The 17,806-nt window shown below is 45.5% G+C and overlaps 1 protein-coding gene across 6 annotated transcripts in view; it reads left to right on the plus strand.

Moving 5' to 3' along the window:
* Positions 1–17,806, plus strand: part of LOC114587756 (PALM2-AKAP2 fusion protein-like) — a 119,406-nt gene that overhangs the window by 30,847 nt on the left and 70,753 nt on the right. For 3 of the 6 annotated variants that reach the window (XM_028712459.2, XM_077920965.1, XM_077920967.1), the window contains exon 1: positions 4,243–4,524. The exons of 1 other annotated variant lie outside the window; for it this stretch is intronic. In XM_028712459.2, coding sequence (XP_028568292.2) covers positions 4,258–4,524 — 267 coding nt within the window. In that variant the 5' untranslated portion in view covers positions 4,243–4,257. 2 more of the 6 variants (XM_028712455.2, XM_077920968.1) reach the window with 2 other exon arrangements.

The following is a 17,806-nucleotide window of genomic DNA, read 5'->3' on the forward strand; positions in this document are numbered from 1 at the left end:
TCAAACTCAGGACGAAAGGGAGAAACGTGCTAAGAGGAAGGCATACTTGGCAAACCCTCACCATGATCAACTCCCACCCAGAAACCCATGTCCCCACTGTGGAAGAACATGTGGATCCAGAATTGGCCTCCACAGCCATTTACGGACTCACTTTTAGAACTGTGTTCATGGAAGACAATCTTACTCGGCTACGAGTGATTGCCAAAGAAGATGAAGAAGGCATCTGGTTGGTCACTGGGAGTACAGGATGCTGGACTAGATGGGTCATTAGCCAAATCCGGCTGACTTTTCTTACATTCTTAGTGGCCAGTACCACGTAAGCCTGGAAGAACTGAAGCCTTTGAGTTTTATGCAGGAAATCAGCTGATTGCTGCACCCTGCTACGTGCTTCAGATATCTCTACATGCTGATTTGTGTCACCTATGAGCGGGACATGTATTTTGCAGATCTGAATCCTTAATAAGCAATAACAACTGCCAATCATCCGTTTTCCATAACTTACCTAATTTTGCATCTGCATTCCTGCCACATTCCAGAATGCTTGGTTCTTAAAACGATCCAGGAACTGTTCCATGTCTCTGCTTATTTTTCAATGCATATCCAAAAGCAAGACGTGAACATTAAGAAAATGTAACTTTATTAAAAGCATTTAAGACAAATTTTGTTCCGCTGCTGCAAGTGTTTTGAAATGCAAATCGCAGGCAATGAGCAAGACTTACTAAAATATGCATGATAAAACAGCACTTGATTTCCTCTGTGACTTATTAATAGCCTCCTGCCTAATTAGTATTAATTAAACACACCCTCACATAGGAAATAGGAAAACTAGAACATGGGAGATAGCTTGCTATATTGTGTGGGCCAAGAAAGAAGCACCAGCAACATTAAGTTCTGATAAACTGCGGAAGTGGGTCATAGAATCATAGAAGTGTCTCATATGGGGATTGAATCTGCAACCTTGGTATATCAACACCATGCTCTAACTCAGGCATGTCCTAAGTCCATTTCGGGGCCTAATCTGGCCTGCTGGTTGGTTTAATCCTGCCCCTGTGGCAGTTTATTTCCTGAGGTAAAATCCTAAAAAAACCCTCAACAACTCCAACCATAAAAAAAGGTTAACGACTTTGGTCAGTCCTTTGATCGACCCTCATGGTCCTTCACTTAATCAAATCTGGCCCTCTTTGAAAAAAGTTTGGACACCACTGCTCTAACTGAGCTATCCAGTGATCAAATAGTTGAAGTTTATTAATTAGGTGATTTCCCTGCCATTGAAGACAGGGGGCTAGCGTAGGGAGGACTTCTGGGGCAATTGCCAAGCCAGCCCTGTCCCAGTCCTGCAAAGCCACTCAGCATGAGAAGGCTGCAATCAAAGGTGCATGGCTGTTGCATCCTTCTCATGTGCCAATGGAGTCTGCTGCGCCAGGTCAGCCCTCACTGCCAAAGTGAAACCAGCCCCAAGCAGCACCATCTGTCTCTGGCAACAGATTTTGAATGGGAGGTAGAGTTGACCCATAGCACACAATTCACTGGGAAGTCGTCTTGTGCATTCCCTATTGGAAATGAACAGGAGCTGCCTAGTGCACAGCAGTGCTGTAGCAGAGCTCTCCTTCCTTTTATCCTGTATATCCTTTGACTTGCCCTTTAAGGACGGGCGTCACATGGCCCCATTGCGCTGACCCACTCTGCAACATAACAGCCTCCTTCTTCGCTAGCTGCAGCCTCTGGATGGTCATCAAGGGCAGCTCCAGACAGGCTGCATTCCAGTAGCCCAGGTCACAAGAAGCAGGGGCAGTTGAGGCCAGGCTTTCCCAGTCTATAACTTAAGCTGGGCATAAAGCACCCTTAGCCATAAAAACCACTTGAGATGGCAGGGGCAACAGGAGTGCCAACTTGAATAAAATATTGGAGGGGTGTGTGATAAGACAAAATCGATCACAAAAATGCAGCACATGCACACCATTTGAATGGCAATGGCCATCAATTGGGGAGGTCCCCTCAATTATTTTATTGGGGGGGCTAGTTCTTCTTCTGCTTTGGCGATCATTCGTAGCTGAGTAAGATTGTCTTCCATGAACATGGTCTTAACAGTGAGTCCGTAAGTGACTGTGGAGGCCAGTTCTGGATCTACACGTCTTTCCACAGTGGGGACATAGGTTTCTGGGCAGGAGTTGATCACGGTGAGGGTTTGCCAAGTGTGCCTTCCTCTTAGCACATTTCTCCCTTTCGTCCTGAGTTTGAGCATCTTCAAAACCCATGACACCTTTGGTAAAGGCTGTTCTCCAATTGGGGGTGGCTAGTAGTTGGCTCCCAACGAGGGTGTGAGGGAACCCCAGCTTCTAGGAGTTGGATCCTTTGAGTGGCAAGCTGGAACCCACAAATAATTGGCCTATGCAAAATATTGCCCTATGATGGATTTTATTGGGGGTACCAGGGGTGCCAACTTAAATAAAATATTGGGTGGCTGGGAACCAGGTAAGCCCCCAGCCTCACAAAATCGACCACAAGGTGTAGCACATGGACACCATTTGAATGGCAACTCCCATCAACATTGAGGGGGCCTGGCCCTCTCAATTATTTTATTGGGGGGCTAATAACAGGGACGCGGGTGGCGCTGTGGCCTCAGCGCCTAGGGCTTGCCGATCGAAAGGTCAGCAGTTCGAATCCCCGCGGCGGGGTGCGCTCCCGTTGCTCGGTCCCAGCGCCTGCCAACCTAGCAGTTCGAAAGCACCTTCGGGTGCAAGTAGATAAATAGGGACCGCTTACTAGCGGGAAGGTAAACGGCGTTTCCGTGTGCGGCTCTGGCTTGCCAGATGCAGCTTGTCACGCTGGCCACGTGACCCGGAAGTGTCTGCGGACAGCGCTGGCCCCCGGCCTCTTGAGTGAGATGGGCGCACAACCCCAGAGTCTGTCAAGACTGGCCCGTATGGGCAGGGGTACCTTTACCTTTACTTTACCTAATAGTTGGCTCCGAGGGGACCCCAGCCTCTAGGAGTTGGAACCTAGGAACCTATGAAAGATATTGCCCTAAAATGGATTTTATTTCATTTCATATTTTTTCCCCTGGTGGCCCACCGCGGCTGCCTTGAAGGCTGGCCGGAGCCTTTTCGTTGGCCTTATCCCCGCCATGGCGGGAGGGCGGAGAGCAGCAGCAGCTCTTTCTGCAGGCGCGGCGCGAGTCTCGAATGGATGCTGAGGTAACCTGAGAGGAGGCGGAGGCGGCGGCGGCTGCTGCTGCCTCTCGCCGCCCCCCGCCCCCACCCCGCCCCGGCTGCACGGAGCGAACGAGGCCGAAAGCAGCGAGCTCCGGTTCGCTTATTTATTTATTATTCAGCAGCAGAGGCGCGAGCCTGAGGAGAGGAGGAGGCGGCAGCGTGGCGAGCTGGCAAAAGGGAGAGCGCGCGCCTTCGCAGCCGGCTTCCATGTCCTGCGGGGAAGCTGCCTCACAACACGCCCACCTCCCTTCCTCACAGACCGGAGAGTGTGTGTGCTGTGTTACTGCCGCCGCTGCTGCCACACTTCCTAAACTTGGAAGCGGCAGCCGGCCACGGAGGCAAGCCGGAGAAAGAGGAGGCGGCGGAAAGCGACGGCTGCTCGCGCGCGTTATCCTGCTCCCCTCCGCGCGCGCCTTGGCGCAGCGAGCAAGAGAAAGGAGAGAGACCCCGCCGCCGGGCTGAGAGACTTGGCTCGCTTGCTGGAGAAGCCGGCGAGAGGAAGAACTGAAGGTAGCTCCCGCTCCTTTCTCCTCCTCCTTCTTTCCCTCTGCCTGGGCGCCCAACGCTGCCGCCTCGTGCTCCTCGCTTCGGGGCTTGTTGTGGGGACGCGGTGGAGGGGAGCAACTGTTGGCAACGGGAGGGCGAAACGGGGACGGGAGGGAAAGGGAAGAATTGCCCCGCGTCCATCTTTTTCCTCCGCGTGATGGAGCGGAGGGGTCTGTGCGCGCGTGCAAGGGAGCAGTTGCTGCCTGCAAAGCTCTCGCATGCATTGGGAGAAGGAGGGTCGGGGCTGCTCTCGGGGTTGGCTTGGTGTGGCCACAGCTACAGAGCTTGTGGGTGGGTGCGTGGGTGTGTGCGCGCGCGCGCATAGGGGTCTAGGTCCCTTCGCCCCCCCTTAAAATATTTGAGAGAGCCAGCCCCCCCCCAAGTTGATGGGCATTGCCATTCAAATTTTGTGTGTGTATGCACTGCATCATGTGATCGATTATGTGGGAAGGGGCTTACCTGTCCCCCCAGTATTTTATTCAAGTTGGCTCCCCACTCTATGTGTGTGTGGGTGTGGGTGTGTGTGTGTGAGGAGGGGGGCGATTCCCGGGCTCCTGATGGGAAGCTGTGCTGGAGAAGGGGGGGCGCCATTTCGGGGCAGTTCCACCCTTCTCTGGCATCACCCCCCCCCCCCCAGGCTCTGGATCTGTGGCTGCCTCACACTTCTCACACACTGAGATTGACTCGCAGGGATGTGCATGCAGGGCCTTGGAAGCCTGTCTGCTCGGAAGAAAGCTGCATTGAGCACAGTGCGACTTGCTCCGTGGTAAGAATTGCAGCATTAACTGATAAGCACGTATCAGGTATGCATGTCAAAGGCACAAAACCTTTTACTTTTCTTCTATTTTTTTAAGAGAGAGAGGGGTGGGGGTGTGTGTGTGTGTGTGCATGCTCGCTCAGGCATCAGATAAACTCTGTCCTACGTGCATGACCTTGCCATAGTTATCATGAGGGGTAAAATAATTACGATCACACCCGCTGTGAAAAAGGACGCACACACCCCTTTTAACCTTGAGTGCGCCCAAGAATAAGTCGTTTGACACGGCTGCTATCCTCTCGGCCACCCACATGCAAATATGTGGGGGGGGGGGGTATGAACACTTAGGGGTCCAAATGCAATAGGTTGGATGGTGGAGGCAACTGTGTACGTAGTAACTGCAACTGCTTATGGGGACTGTGGGTACACTCAAGGCTTGAGTGGGCTGATGGAAACATGACTTGTTCCTTTGCCAGTCAATGTGCATGGAGCGGTGGCTTCATGGGCTGTGAATATTGCCATGGTTCATTTAGACTTTGCAACTGCATTGGGCGATTCCCCATCAGATATGAGGGGAATTGTGAGAAAACCGCATCCCCCTACAGTTCAGAGAGAGCACAGGTAACTAGAGAAGTAAGGTGAGATAACTTGGGTGCTGAGGAGGTAGCTGGGATTCTGGAAGGGCATCTGATGCTTGGGAGTATCAGAGTCAACTTGACAGTGTGTGTGTGTGTGTGTGTGTGTGTGAGGATCACAGTTTGAAGGCTTTGGTTGTGGTTTGTAGGAGGTAAGGGAGATCTCAACTTCCATTCTTAAAACAGGGGAACGTATATTTAAGGTAGGGGCAGTGCTTTTTGGGGAACCTTGCATTTTATTTTTTCTTTAGAGGGAGAAAGCACAGCAAACGGTTCAGAAGTGCTCAGTATAAAAAGGACCAGGACATTGCCTCATCTCTCCGCATGAAGCGAACAGGGAAATGAAGGACAGAATGGAATGCAAAGCACTTCCTCTCTGTATAGAATGCCATGTCCACAGATACTAGCATATTCGGGTGCCGTTTTCCCGAATCCTCTACTAGTTGGTTTGAAATAAGAAGCATTTAAAAAGCGAAGGTTGTATCTGAAGGTTGTATCTGACCATTGCAAATTCCAGGCAACACCTGCAGTTACATGGCTTGTCCCTTCTGAATGTCACCACTAGATCCCACTTGCTCCCTGTGTTGCTGGCGTGAAGTGAGCACGACATTTAATTATTTTTTGTTTTGTTTAGATATTCCTGCCTCTTTAAATTATTGAGCAAGCAAGTCGCCTTTCATTTCTTCCCTCTCGGAAAGGTGTTAGAATGTGAGCCAAAGGGCGGGTTACATACAGCTAAGTCATTGTAGCCCCTAAGGGCCTTTCTAAAAGAGGCAGCAGGTGAGGGATATGTAATCTTTTCTTCCCTTATCTCTTCCTTGCTCAGGTTCCTCCTCCCAGTAGCTAACACCTTCCTCTGCCCATGGGCATGGGTGGTCTCAGGAATTTCTCAGGGTGGGGGCAAACTGAAACACTGAAAGAGGAAGCAGGCTGAGAGAATCACACACAGAAAAAGTGAGAGGAATCGTGCCTTTACTTTTTTCCTCCTGTCTCAGGTTCTACAAATGCTAGAAACTTGTTATTTATTTATTTTTAATGATACCTGGGATCTGGAGATTATGGTTCATCTGCTGAGGTGGGGGTGCAGTTGCCCCACCCTACCCTTGGAACTCCATGCCCATGGGATTTGCAAGCATGTGTGAACCCTGAAGAGGGAGCTTCTGAGCTCATGGGTTGCAAAGAAGTGGCATGAAAAGGATTATGTGCACCATCAAATAGCAAATTAATTAGCAAGCGAGTAGGAAAACTTACTAGAATATTTGGAAACTCTGAACAGTTTGAAGAATCATGTTTCTGTCATTTCCATTTATTGATGGACTTGCTTATATCCCATGGTAATTTGCTTTACCTACCGTATATTCCAAGTTCATTTCCTTTTTAGAATTTCTGTTCAACAAGCTATATTTTATTTCCAAGTCTGACTTCCCTTTAAAACCTTTTAAGTTTGATAAATTAGCATCAGGAACCTGAAAATAATATAGACTTCACTTTTATTTCTGCGTGTACTTTTACACTGCAATCTCATACATGTCTATAAGAATTAAGTCTTATTGAGTCCAGTGAGGCTTACTCACAGGTAAGTAGGAATAGGATTGTACCCTTAGAAAGGTTATTTAATTCAGCCAAAGCTGTCAGCATTTTAGTGGTCAAGATTTAAGCAGGTGCTTGACTTTGGGTTGCTGCACCTTAAAAATCTGATGTTGTGATTTAAAGACCTAAAACCAGGGTAGTTTTTCTTCAATGGGATTGCTTTGGAGTTCATAGGCACAAAAGGAAAGATAAGGGATTGTATCGCATCCCTAACTATGTGAAACTACATTCCTGTTGATAAATATTGCAGATCTGAGGTTCACTGTGGGATACAGCAGCTATCCTACAGCCACAGGAGTGAGTTCATGGTATGAGGCAATGTTTAAGCTGGCGATTTCCTAGCTCAGAGCTCAGTCTGTTGACCAGACCACTTTATTTAGTCTATTAAAATTTTCTAGCACGCCCTTGAACCAAACAGTTCCCAGGGTGCTGCACAGTAACAACAACAATCAGAAAAACAACAATGTACAAAAAACATCTACAAAAAGAAAGATCAAGCCAAAGTTAAGTACAATTAATTCCAACTAGAGATATTTAAGCATGTGCTTTACTCCTCTTTCAAATTAATGCCAAACGAGTAACAGATTCCAAGACCGGTGGATCTCTAGTACCTGTGTTCTCTGCAGATATTGAAATTGAAATACAGTACTTTATTGTCACTTGTATACAGTGAGATTACACGAGCACAAATATTAAGGTTGTATCTGCTGTGTTTAACTGAACACACTGTTTACCAAAAGGCTTGAAGGATTTCTTAGAAGCAGATCTCTTTGAAGTCTTAAGATCTTCCAAGGAAACCCTGCTGTTAATTCTTTGGTGGGGACATGGAAACAGTGACACTATGGAAGCAGACTTCCTTAATGGTGTCACCCACCCTTTGAAATACCCTTCTCTGGATAGTTCAAGAGGTAGAAACAGGAACCAGCTTTAAATGCCACTTAAAAGACAAACATGTTTGCCCAAGCTTACGTGGATTCTGATTCCTAATTATTAAAACTATTTCTTTTTCTTTTTGTGCATTGCTCATTGTTATCTATGGTACTGTATATTATGTCATTCGGATTTTATTTAGCCTTTTAAAAGTGCTTTATATGACTCTACTTTTCCTGTTACATTTTACGTAAGCAATGTAGTGGTTTGTTTTTTATATTAAGTGGTTTTTTTATAAATTTAAGTTAAAAGGAGAGTTGCACATTAGTGTTAAAATCCTTGTCCGGAATGGGCACTGATGATGTGAATTCTTTATTGTGGTCACACATTAACTAAATCACTTTAGCTCTGGAACTTGGGGTGTGGGGAGAGATTGAATACCTCTGTGTATATAAAATGACTGTTCAACAGAATGGAGATAGGAGATTGTTGTCTTCTGTATTGGAAAACCTGATTAACATTTCAGCATTGTGATGGAGCCCATTTGAGATTCCAGCACTATCTCAGCGCTTGGGCATGTGAATTGGTATTCATCCCTGGTGAATGTTTTGCAGAGGCTTCTCATATCTGTTAGGGATTTATTTCATTCTCACAGCTGTATTTTGTATTGACTCGACAGCCAAAGGAACAATGCCCATTCTACGAAAGTATTTATTCTGTTGCTTAGCCACTCCTAACCCAACCACCCCATTTGGGGGGGTGTGGGGGGGTGCACTATAATACATATATTCCTAGCTCACAATGCATGTTAAGACAATGCATGTAGAAGTGGCTGAAATGCTGGTGATGTACGCATTTAAGATGTTTAGTATTCGGTGTACATATTCCGAAAAGTCAATGCATCGACTGCTTCCTACACTTTTTTTAAAAAAAACAAACCAAAAATACTTTTATCTGAACTTAAACATACAGCAGTCAATGATTTATTAAATAAATAAATAAATTTATTACAGTGGTAGCTCGGTTTAAGAACAGCCCTGTTAAAAAACGATTCAGTTTACAAACTCCAAAACCGGAAGTAGTGTCCCGGTTTGCAAACTTTACCTTGGTCTAAGAACGGAATCCGAACAGTGGAAGGGCACCGGTGGCAGGAGGCCTCATTAGGGAAAGCGTGCTTCAGTTTAGAGAATGGTTTCGGTTTAGGAATGGGCTTCCGAAACTGATTAAGTTTGTAAACAGATGTACCACTGTATTCAGTTAAATATATTAATTAGTTTCCTAAAATATATTTCTATACAGTGGTACCTCGGGTTACATATGCTTCAGGTTACATATGCTTCAGGTTACAGACTCCGCTAACCCTAAAATAGTACCTCCGGAAACAAATTAAGTACTTAACTTGAGGTACCACTGTACCATGTAATCAAGGTGCTGCACCTTTAGAGATATATTTTAGAGAAACCACAAGCCTCTACAAAGTCTGGAAAAGGGACCTCATATTGTTAAAAGTGTGGCGGGGGTGGGGGGAGAGGAGAGGGAATGCAGAAGAAATTGCCATATTTTAAGTTGATGTGCTACCATCTTTACAGCAAATGTCCCAAATTTATTCATACCCCTCACTGACTGTAAGAAACGCTTTAAAAAAAGAAAAGAAAAGCTGAAGTTATTTTTGTAGCCAGGAGAAATAACACAATCAGTTATTCAAGCAATAGAGCTAATAGATCTCTGTTTTATCAAACTGGATCTATTGGAGTAGCTATGCAAGTTATATTGAGGATTGAAAGAACTATTTAGACACACAGTGCTTACTAAACTTACTTGGGACAGGTATGGGTAATCTGCAGTCCTCCAGACTCTGGGCTCCAACTCGTATCATCTCTCCCTTTTATACCTGACTTAAGGTGTTGAGTTCCTGCTTTCAGACCAATATGTTCCAGATCAACTAACAGTGTTTAAACTAACAGGGTCATGACAACAGCAAAATATAAAAGCACAGTAAAAATAGAAGCAGAATGATAATGTTGGTGCTGAGCTTTAAAGCCCTAAACAGCCTCGGCCCAGTATACCTGCAGGAGCGTCTCCACCCCCATCATTCAGCCCGGACACTGAGGTCCAGCTCCGAGGGCCTTCTGGCGGTGCCCTCACTGCAAGAAGTGAAGCTACAAGGAACCAGGCAGAGGGCCTTCTCAGTAGTTGCACCCACCCATCAGATGTCAAGGAAATAAACAACTATCTGACTTTTAGAAGACATCTGAGGCAACTTTAGGGAAGTTTTTAATGTTTGATGTTTTATCGTGTTTTTGATGTTCTGTTGGGAGCCGCCCAGAGTGGCTGGGGAAACCCAGCCAGATGGGTAGGGTATAAATAGCAAATTATTATTATTATTATTATTATTATTATTATTACTATTATTATTATTACAGTGTCCAAGCAGAATTTAATACCCAAATGAAAGCATAAAGATGTAATACCTGAATGAAAAGGTCTTTACCTGATACCCAATAAAGGTTTGCACCTAGTGCCACAACTGAGAAGATCCTGTTCTGGGCTGCCTTTGAGGAAGTAATGGCTGGCTCATGTGGGAGAAGATGATGTTATCCTGGTCCTAGCCATCTAGGGCTTTAAATTTACAAGCCAACACATTGTACTAAGCCTAGAAATGCGCTGGTAACCAGTACAAATATGTTAAGACTGGTGATATGTGCCCAGTGCTGTTCAGTAATTTAGCAGCCATATTTTGTTCTGAATTTATAAACTAGCTTCACAGGCAACCCCAGATACAATATACAAAAAGGATGTTGGCAGAGCAGTAATAGTTGTGGCCTAGGTGACCTTAGTTGGCATTGGTGGAAAGAGTTTTGTGACACTGAGGTTACTTAGGCTTCCAAAGTAGTCCCTCCCCAACACATGCATAGAAACTGCAAATCTGATCCTTAGGGGGAGGCAAAATCATTTTTGCCTCCCCCTCCCAACCTTTGAGCAGATAACCCTCCATATTGCAAACTGCTTTTGGAGTGCCCTCTGTTTCAAAAGTTGGGCAAAATTTGTTGCTTTTATTACCATGTTTCTCCTATTGAGAAAAGTTTAAATGTCTGCCAGAACTTCAGATAATATACAATTGATTAGCCATGGTCTGTATCCCAAGTTATAGTCAATCACATCCAGGTATGTCCAGTTATATGCAGTTGGAGGGGAACTACCTTTTTTCTTGTTCCTGAACGGTTGCAAATTTGTTCAGTGAGCTTCCAGTAGAAACCACATCTACTTTTTTTCCAACTCCTGGGCTGGATCTAGACACATCAAAGAAGCGTTTCAGTTTTAAAGCGTTGTAAATTTAAACAGGGGAAACCAGTAGAGAAAAAACAGGACTCCACGTCGCCATCTGGTGGCACAATGTTTTATCGCATATACAATGGATGTACTGTAAATTGCTTTTTCTTTACCGGTCTAGCTGAGTCCCTGGACTATGTGGCTTCATTGATTTCAGACAAGTGTGGAGATCAAGTGATGTAACTGGTGATGATGCTTCATTGCAAGCTTTTGCAAACCATTTGGGGGATATGGGGCTTAGCAGAGGATGCTTTTGCCCTTAATGTTGTTGTTCTGTAATTGGAAGACTAGACCAGTTACACCTTTCTTTCTTTTTAAGATAACAGTTGTGTTTCCTGTTGGGTTTTAAAGCACCTGTCTTGATTGCTGTTTTAGATCATCCAGGTGAGCTGCTAAGTAAATTAACCATATTTACACATTCCTTTAAATAGCACAGATAAGCTGTACAAGTTCATAGGTTCAGCATGTACAGACTTTTTTTCTCCTTCAAACGTGTGTAATTTCAGTTGCAGCTTAAACTGGACAGGTTTGAGTTTGCTTCTATGATAGGAAGGGGCACTGATGGGATCAGCTGAGTACTAGAAGAGTATGTGACTATGGCAAGATGGAAGAGATAAAAATCAAGAGACTTGTTCAAGTGTATCTAGAAAGCATTAGGTGGGCTGTCAATGTTTATTAAGCTGGGTAGAAATATGAGGAACTGCCAAAGGTCCTGAACATCTCAAGAGCTTATTCACATGTAGCAGTAAAAATACTGCTAGTAAAATTCTAGTAAAAATACTGAGCATTTATTTATATACGTAATGCTAACATAGTATTTAGTTTTCTTCATATACGTTACTTTAGTAATCCTTACAGGAACCCTGTAAGGCAGGTCACAGTCATTATCCCGTACTGCATATGAGAAGAAGGGAGGGAGAGAAAGAGTGAAAAGCTGAGATGAACTGAATGGCAAACTGAGGTTTTCTGCCATGTCATGTGTGAGATTAGAACCCAGGACATTCTGCCTCAGAACTCCAGTCCCTTAATTATCATTCTGTACTGTAGCAGCTCTTTGGCCCTGGCAATAGTTTTCTCTTCAGGTGACTTACTCCCTGTGGCAGTGGTTTTCAACCAGTGTGTCATGGGCCCCTGGGGTGCCTTGAATGGGGGTCAGGGGTGCCGCAGGCAACCCTGGCCTCTATCCCCTCTGATGCCCTCTCACATCTCTGCCTCCCAAAGGCCTGTGCAGCTGTTTGTTGCAGCAGCCCTGTCTGCAAGCTCTGCAGGCAAATGGTGCCTCTGGGGCTGGCCAGGGGGTGCTGGTTGCCAGGAGCTGATTTGGCCTCAGAGTAAGCAAGTAAGTGGGTGAGTGAGCCCAGCCAGCTGTTGGGAAGGGACAGACATGTCCCAGGCCCCTGTGGGGCAGTGTGAGGAGGCACCCCTCTTTGGGACAGGGAGGGCAGCTCAGAGACCCGGAGCGGCAGCAGCAGCTGCCCAGCTTGACTCCCAAGGAGAGGGGAGAGGAGAGGAGGCTGAGGGTGTTTGAAAAAGGGTGAGAGGCTGCCAGCTCTGCAGGCAAGGGATGACATATCTCGGCTCCTGAAACCCACTGGGGTGCCACAGAAAGAATGTAGTTGGTCACAGGAGCTGTGGACTTTACCGGTGGAATGAATCAAGGAAGTTGTTATGATGCGTCAGTTCACATGTAACTTCAAACCATGGTTAGGCTGCATGACTGAACCTTGAACCCATGCCACCCCCCTCATCTCTTCCCCTTGTACTGGCCTTAAATAGCTACTTCCTTGTTTGTCAATACACCTGCATTGGTGAGTTGTGGTTGGTGCTTGCCCTGCAAGCTGTGATCGCAAACCAGAAAATGGAAACCCTGGTTTGCTGTTTTGGATGCAACGGCAAACTGTGGTTTGCCACAAACTAGAAAGTACTTAATTAAGCAGATTATAAGAAAATGGTCAAAAGTGATAACTGAATTCTGGGCCATGGACACATTGGGCAGGTTCTTGCTCTGTAACTGATAAATCCTGTTGGGATTCCTTAGCCAGTCAGTGTGAAATTTTAAGCAGGGAAAGGATTCATTAATTTAAGTCTTACTTTTTCAAAGCTGTCTCAGCATAGGGAGTCAGTACGTAAGTTGAATGCACAGCTTTGTATTAGTAGGCTGTGCCTATACTTTATTTATGGCAAGCTTCACTGGAAAATGACATGCCTTTGTAACATGTAAAGTGCAATACCCACAATTATCTCTTCTATTGCCACTTTCACTGTGATTTTTCCTTTTCAACATTCCCTTGGAAATACCGATTTGCAGATAGACAATTCAGGCACACCAGCAATTAACTCATTTTCAGTCACAAAATGAGCAGTTTTGTTCAGGCGTCTAACTATTGCAAGCTTCTGTTTATTTCCTTTTAGATGTTGCCTACCATATAGCTTCCAGTTTATTTAACTTCCTCACATATGCTAATGTAAATAAAAACAGTACAGGTCCTACTTACAAACACTGAACAAAGCAACAGTAACAAAATTGTTTTGCTTTATGTGATCTTAGTAATGCATTTAATCCCGTGTAAAAAAGAGAAAAGGAAGGCGAATGTCTTTGAAGTTTCTGGCTATGGAAATGTCTAGAACAATTACTTTTAAAGAACCTAGAATAGCTCAGTTGGTAGAGCATGAGACTCTTAATTTCAGGGTCGTGGGTTTGAGTCCCATGAAGGGTGAAATATTCCTGCATTGTAGAGGGTTGGACTAGAAGACCCTCGTTGTCTCTTCCAACTCTACAATTCCATGAGTCTATGAACATGTTTTTTAAAAACAACAACAACAAATACCACCTACAAATTTCAGTAGGATGCAAACCTCGTTCCTAAACCTGATTGAAATCTCACCTAAGAGTGCAGTCCTAAACCCACTTACCTGGGAGTAAGCCTCACAGTTGGATTTACTTCTGAGTAGACATGTTTAGGATTCTGCAGCGAATTCCTTTTTACCTGCAACTTTCCTTTTATGCTTCAGTGCAGTCAGAACAATCACAGCACCCCTACCATATAATGACTGAGCTAGATTGGTAAAGAAAAAGTGATTTATATGCTTTGTATATGTGATATAGGTGGCGCTGTGGGTTAAACCACAGAGCCTAGGACTTGCCGATCAGAAGGTTGGCGGTTCGAATCCCCGCGACGGGGTGAGCTCCTGTTGCTTGGGCCCTGCTCATGCCAACCTAGCAGTTTGAAAGCACCTCAAAGTGCAAGTAGATAAATAGGCACCACTCCGCCGGAAGGTAAACAGCATTTCCGTGTGCTGCTCTGGTTCGCCAGAAGCAGCTTAGTCATGCTGGCCACATGACCCGGAAGCTATCTGCGGACAAATGCCAGCTCCCTCAGCCAATAAAGCGAGATGAGCGCCGCAACCCCAGAGTCGGCCACAACTGGACCTAATGGTCAGGGGTCCCTTTACCTTTATATGTGATATAACGTTGTGCCATCAGATGGCGCTATGGAGTCTTATATCTCTCTACCTGTTTTCCCTGTTTAAATTTACAAAGCGTTTAACTGAAACACTTCTTTGATGTGTACAGATCCAACCCCAGTTTCCAGGCTATGATTTTCTTACACTTGGATATATTCAGGAGTAGGAAGAAGCAATTCATGGAGATAACTGCTTTCAGTGGCTATTGGCCATGATGGCTGTGCTCTGCCTCCATAGGCAGTATCCTTCTGAATGCCAGTTGCTGGAAACCACCAGAGAGGGTTGTGCTCTTGCACACTGGTCCTGCTTTTGGGCTTTGCAGAGGCATCTGGTTGGCCACTGTGAGACTAGCATGCTGGACTAGACGGGCCATTGGCTTTATCTACCAGGCTCCTCTTACGAAAGAGCTGTACAATATTATGTGTGGAATGGAGAAAGTGGGGAGTGAAACATTTATCTCCCTTTCTCACAATACCAAGAACCCAGGGTCATCCCATGAAGCCAAATACAGTCATACCTCATGTTACGTTTGCTTCATGTTACGTTCTTTCAGGCTACGTCCCGCAGCAACCCAGAAGTACCGGAAAGGGTTACTTCCGGGTTTCACCGCTTGCGCATGTGCAGACTCGCCAAATGATGTCACGCGCATGCGCAGAAGCAGCAAATCGCAACCCACGCATGCGCAGACGCGCCACTGCAGGTTGCGCTCTTTTCATGTTGCGAACGGGCCTCCGGAAAGGATCTCTTTCGCAACCAGAGGTACCACTATATTGGTAGATTCCGGACACACAAAAGGAAGTACTTTTCCGCAGAGGGCCTACAGACATCACTGCTAGAAGGTGCAATGATGCCCCCTAACTTGGATGGATTTTAAAGGGATTAAGACAAAGTCTGCCAGTGGCTACTAGTCATGATGGCTGTGTACCGCATCTGGTATCAAAGATGCTATACTTCTGAATGCCAGTTGCTTGGGGACACAAATGGTTGCCAGGGTTTGAAATTAGCCAGGCACCAGACATGTTGTGCACCTTCCTTTCGATCACTTGCAACCAAGTGAAGATGCCTGAGTGCCAGGGTTGTGCCTGACAGCTCCACCACCTGGAGGTGCATACCTGGGGATCATTGGATCTGGACTCTTTTCACACACTAATACCCCACCCTGTAGAATTCTATCAGTTATGTTTTATCTGCACAGTCAGAATGAATTTCTGGAACCAAAATGCTTTTTCTGTGCTGCCTGAGCAGGAGCAGCCACCATTAAGAAAAAGAGGTCGGAATAAGCCAGTATATGTGGACTGTCCCTGGACCAAGTGACTTTTCTTCTTTTAAGTTCTCAAAGCACTTAACCTAGCTCAGGGTTGTCATCTGAACTAGCCAGATGTTCAACTGAGAATCAATGACAGTCAGCTATCGTTTGAAAAATAAGACTTTAGAGCGGCCTTTCTCAACCTGTGGGTCCCCAGATGTTGTTGAACTACAACTCCCATCACCCCTAGCTAGCAAGGCCAGAGCTCAGGGATGATGGGAGTTGTAGTCCAGCAACATCTGGGGACCCGCAGGTTGAGAACCGCTGCTTTAGAGCCATCTTGCCCCCAAGTGGCAACTAAACATTCCATTTTGGTGGCTATAATCATGGTTTAAGGAGCCATTTGGCCCCTAGCTTATATATCTGAGTTTCTAACACTGCATTGGTGGAACTCACGTGCTACTTGTGGTCTTCCCATTTGCATCTGATTGGCCACTGTGAAAACAGGATGCACATCTGTAGTACACCAATGCTGCCAGCCTGGGAGCTCCTCTGACCTTGCCACCACCCCACCCTGTCCCAGTGAGTTCCAGCATTTCCATTCCATCCATCTCGCACATTACTGCTGTTTTCCCATTAAATTTAGAAAAAGGGCACACTGGAGACTGAGAGCAACCTGAAAAATAACCGCTTTCCCTGGTGCATTTCAGGATTCTTCCATCTCATTCTGCTGCATGTGTAGTCAAGGCTCTGGTTCTATACTGAAGTGAAACCAAGGATACCCTCTGATGCCAGGCAAGACTAGTGAGGAAGTTCAAGGACCAGGTTTGCACAGGCAATATGGCCACTGAAGTAAATTAGACGGCCAGTTGATTGGTCCCAAAGCCAACGTAGCTGTCATGTTCACCAGAACCTTGCAAAGAAAATACACACATTTCTTGGCCACCAGATAGATAACTCCTTGTGGAACTGGCATCTCCATACAGAAGCTCAGTTGTGCAGAGGTTCTGTTTGTGCAATTTAAAAAGAAAGGAAGAATTGCACAGATGTGGCATAGCAGGGTACAGAGACTGTTCCTCTTATTCAGCATTCTGATTTTCTGCTCATCCCCGCTGGATATATGAAGCTGGGCTATCTGAAGCCATTTTTGTATTTTCACATCCTAATGGGTGTTTTGGATCTTTTCAGAGCAGAAGCAGAACCCTGATAGCAGGGAGGATAACCTTTTGGTGCTCCAGATATTTGTTTGACTCTAGCTCTCTCAACAGCTCCAGGTAGCATGGCCAAATGAGTATGTAGTCCAGCAGCATTATGTAGGGCTACAGGTTCGCCACTCCTGATTTATACAGTGGTGCCTCTCAAGACGAAATTAATTCGTTCCGCAAGTTTTGTCAACTTGCGATTTTTTCCGTCTTGTGAAGCACGGTGTCGGGAAAGTTTTGGAAAAGCTTCAAAAATCACCAAAGTCTTTAAAAACCTCAAAAAAGGCTACCACACCGCGTTCTATGAGTTGCTCCTCGAAGTCAAGTCGCAACTGTATTAACGGTGTTAAGAAAAAGGAAACAAACTTGCAAGACGTTTCCGTCTTGCGAAGCAAGCCCATAGGGAAAATCGTCTTGCGAAGCAGCTCAAAAAACAAAAAACCCTTTCGTCTAGCGAGTTTTTTGTCTTGCGAGGCATTTGTCTTGCGAGGTACCACTGTAATGCTCTTCGATAATGGGAGTAATGGCTCTCCGAACAAAGCTCTTAATATTTCATTTCAGTCCAGAGGTGCATGTGCACCACAAGGCATACAGAGTTCCTCTATGCACAGGCCTTCCACATTCATTTCAGTGTGAAAAAGCTGAAAACAAAGGCATACATGTATAAAAGTGAATTAGAAACAAGCTGGGGAAATGGGCTTGCATCTTCAGCCTGTTGCTAATCACAGGGTTGTTTAGAAGCATGGAATGAGAAAAAGGCTATATAGCTATCTTTTGTTTGATCAAAATATCTGCTCACTGTTCAGTAATTCTGAATTCCTAGTTTAATTTCCTGTTCCTCGAGTATTTGCCTTAGACTCAACTCTTCTAATTCAAGCTATAACTGCTCTAAAAACTCAAACTCATAACTTGGAAGTGGGGGGAGGGACAGTTGCTATCATTCAAAGAAACAA

The sequence above is a fragment of the Podarcis muralis genome, chromosome 17, assembly GCF_964188315.1.
Source record: "Podarcis muralis chromosome 17, rPodMur119.hap1.1, whole genome shotgun sequence".
NCBI classification, from domain to species: domain Eukaryota; kingdom Metazoa; phylum Chordata; class Lepidosauria; order Squamata; family Lacertidae; genus Podarcis; species Podarcis muralis.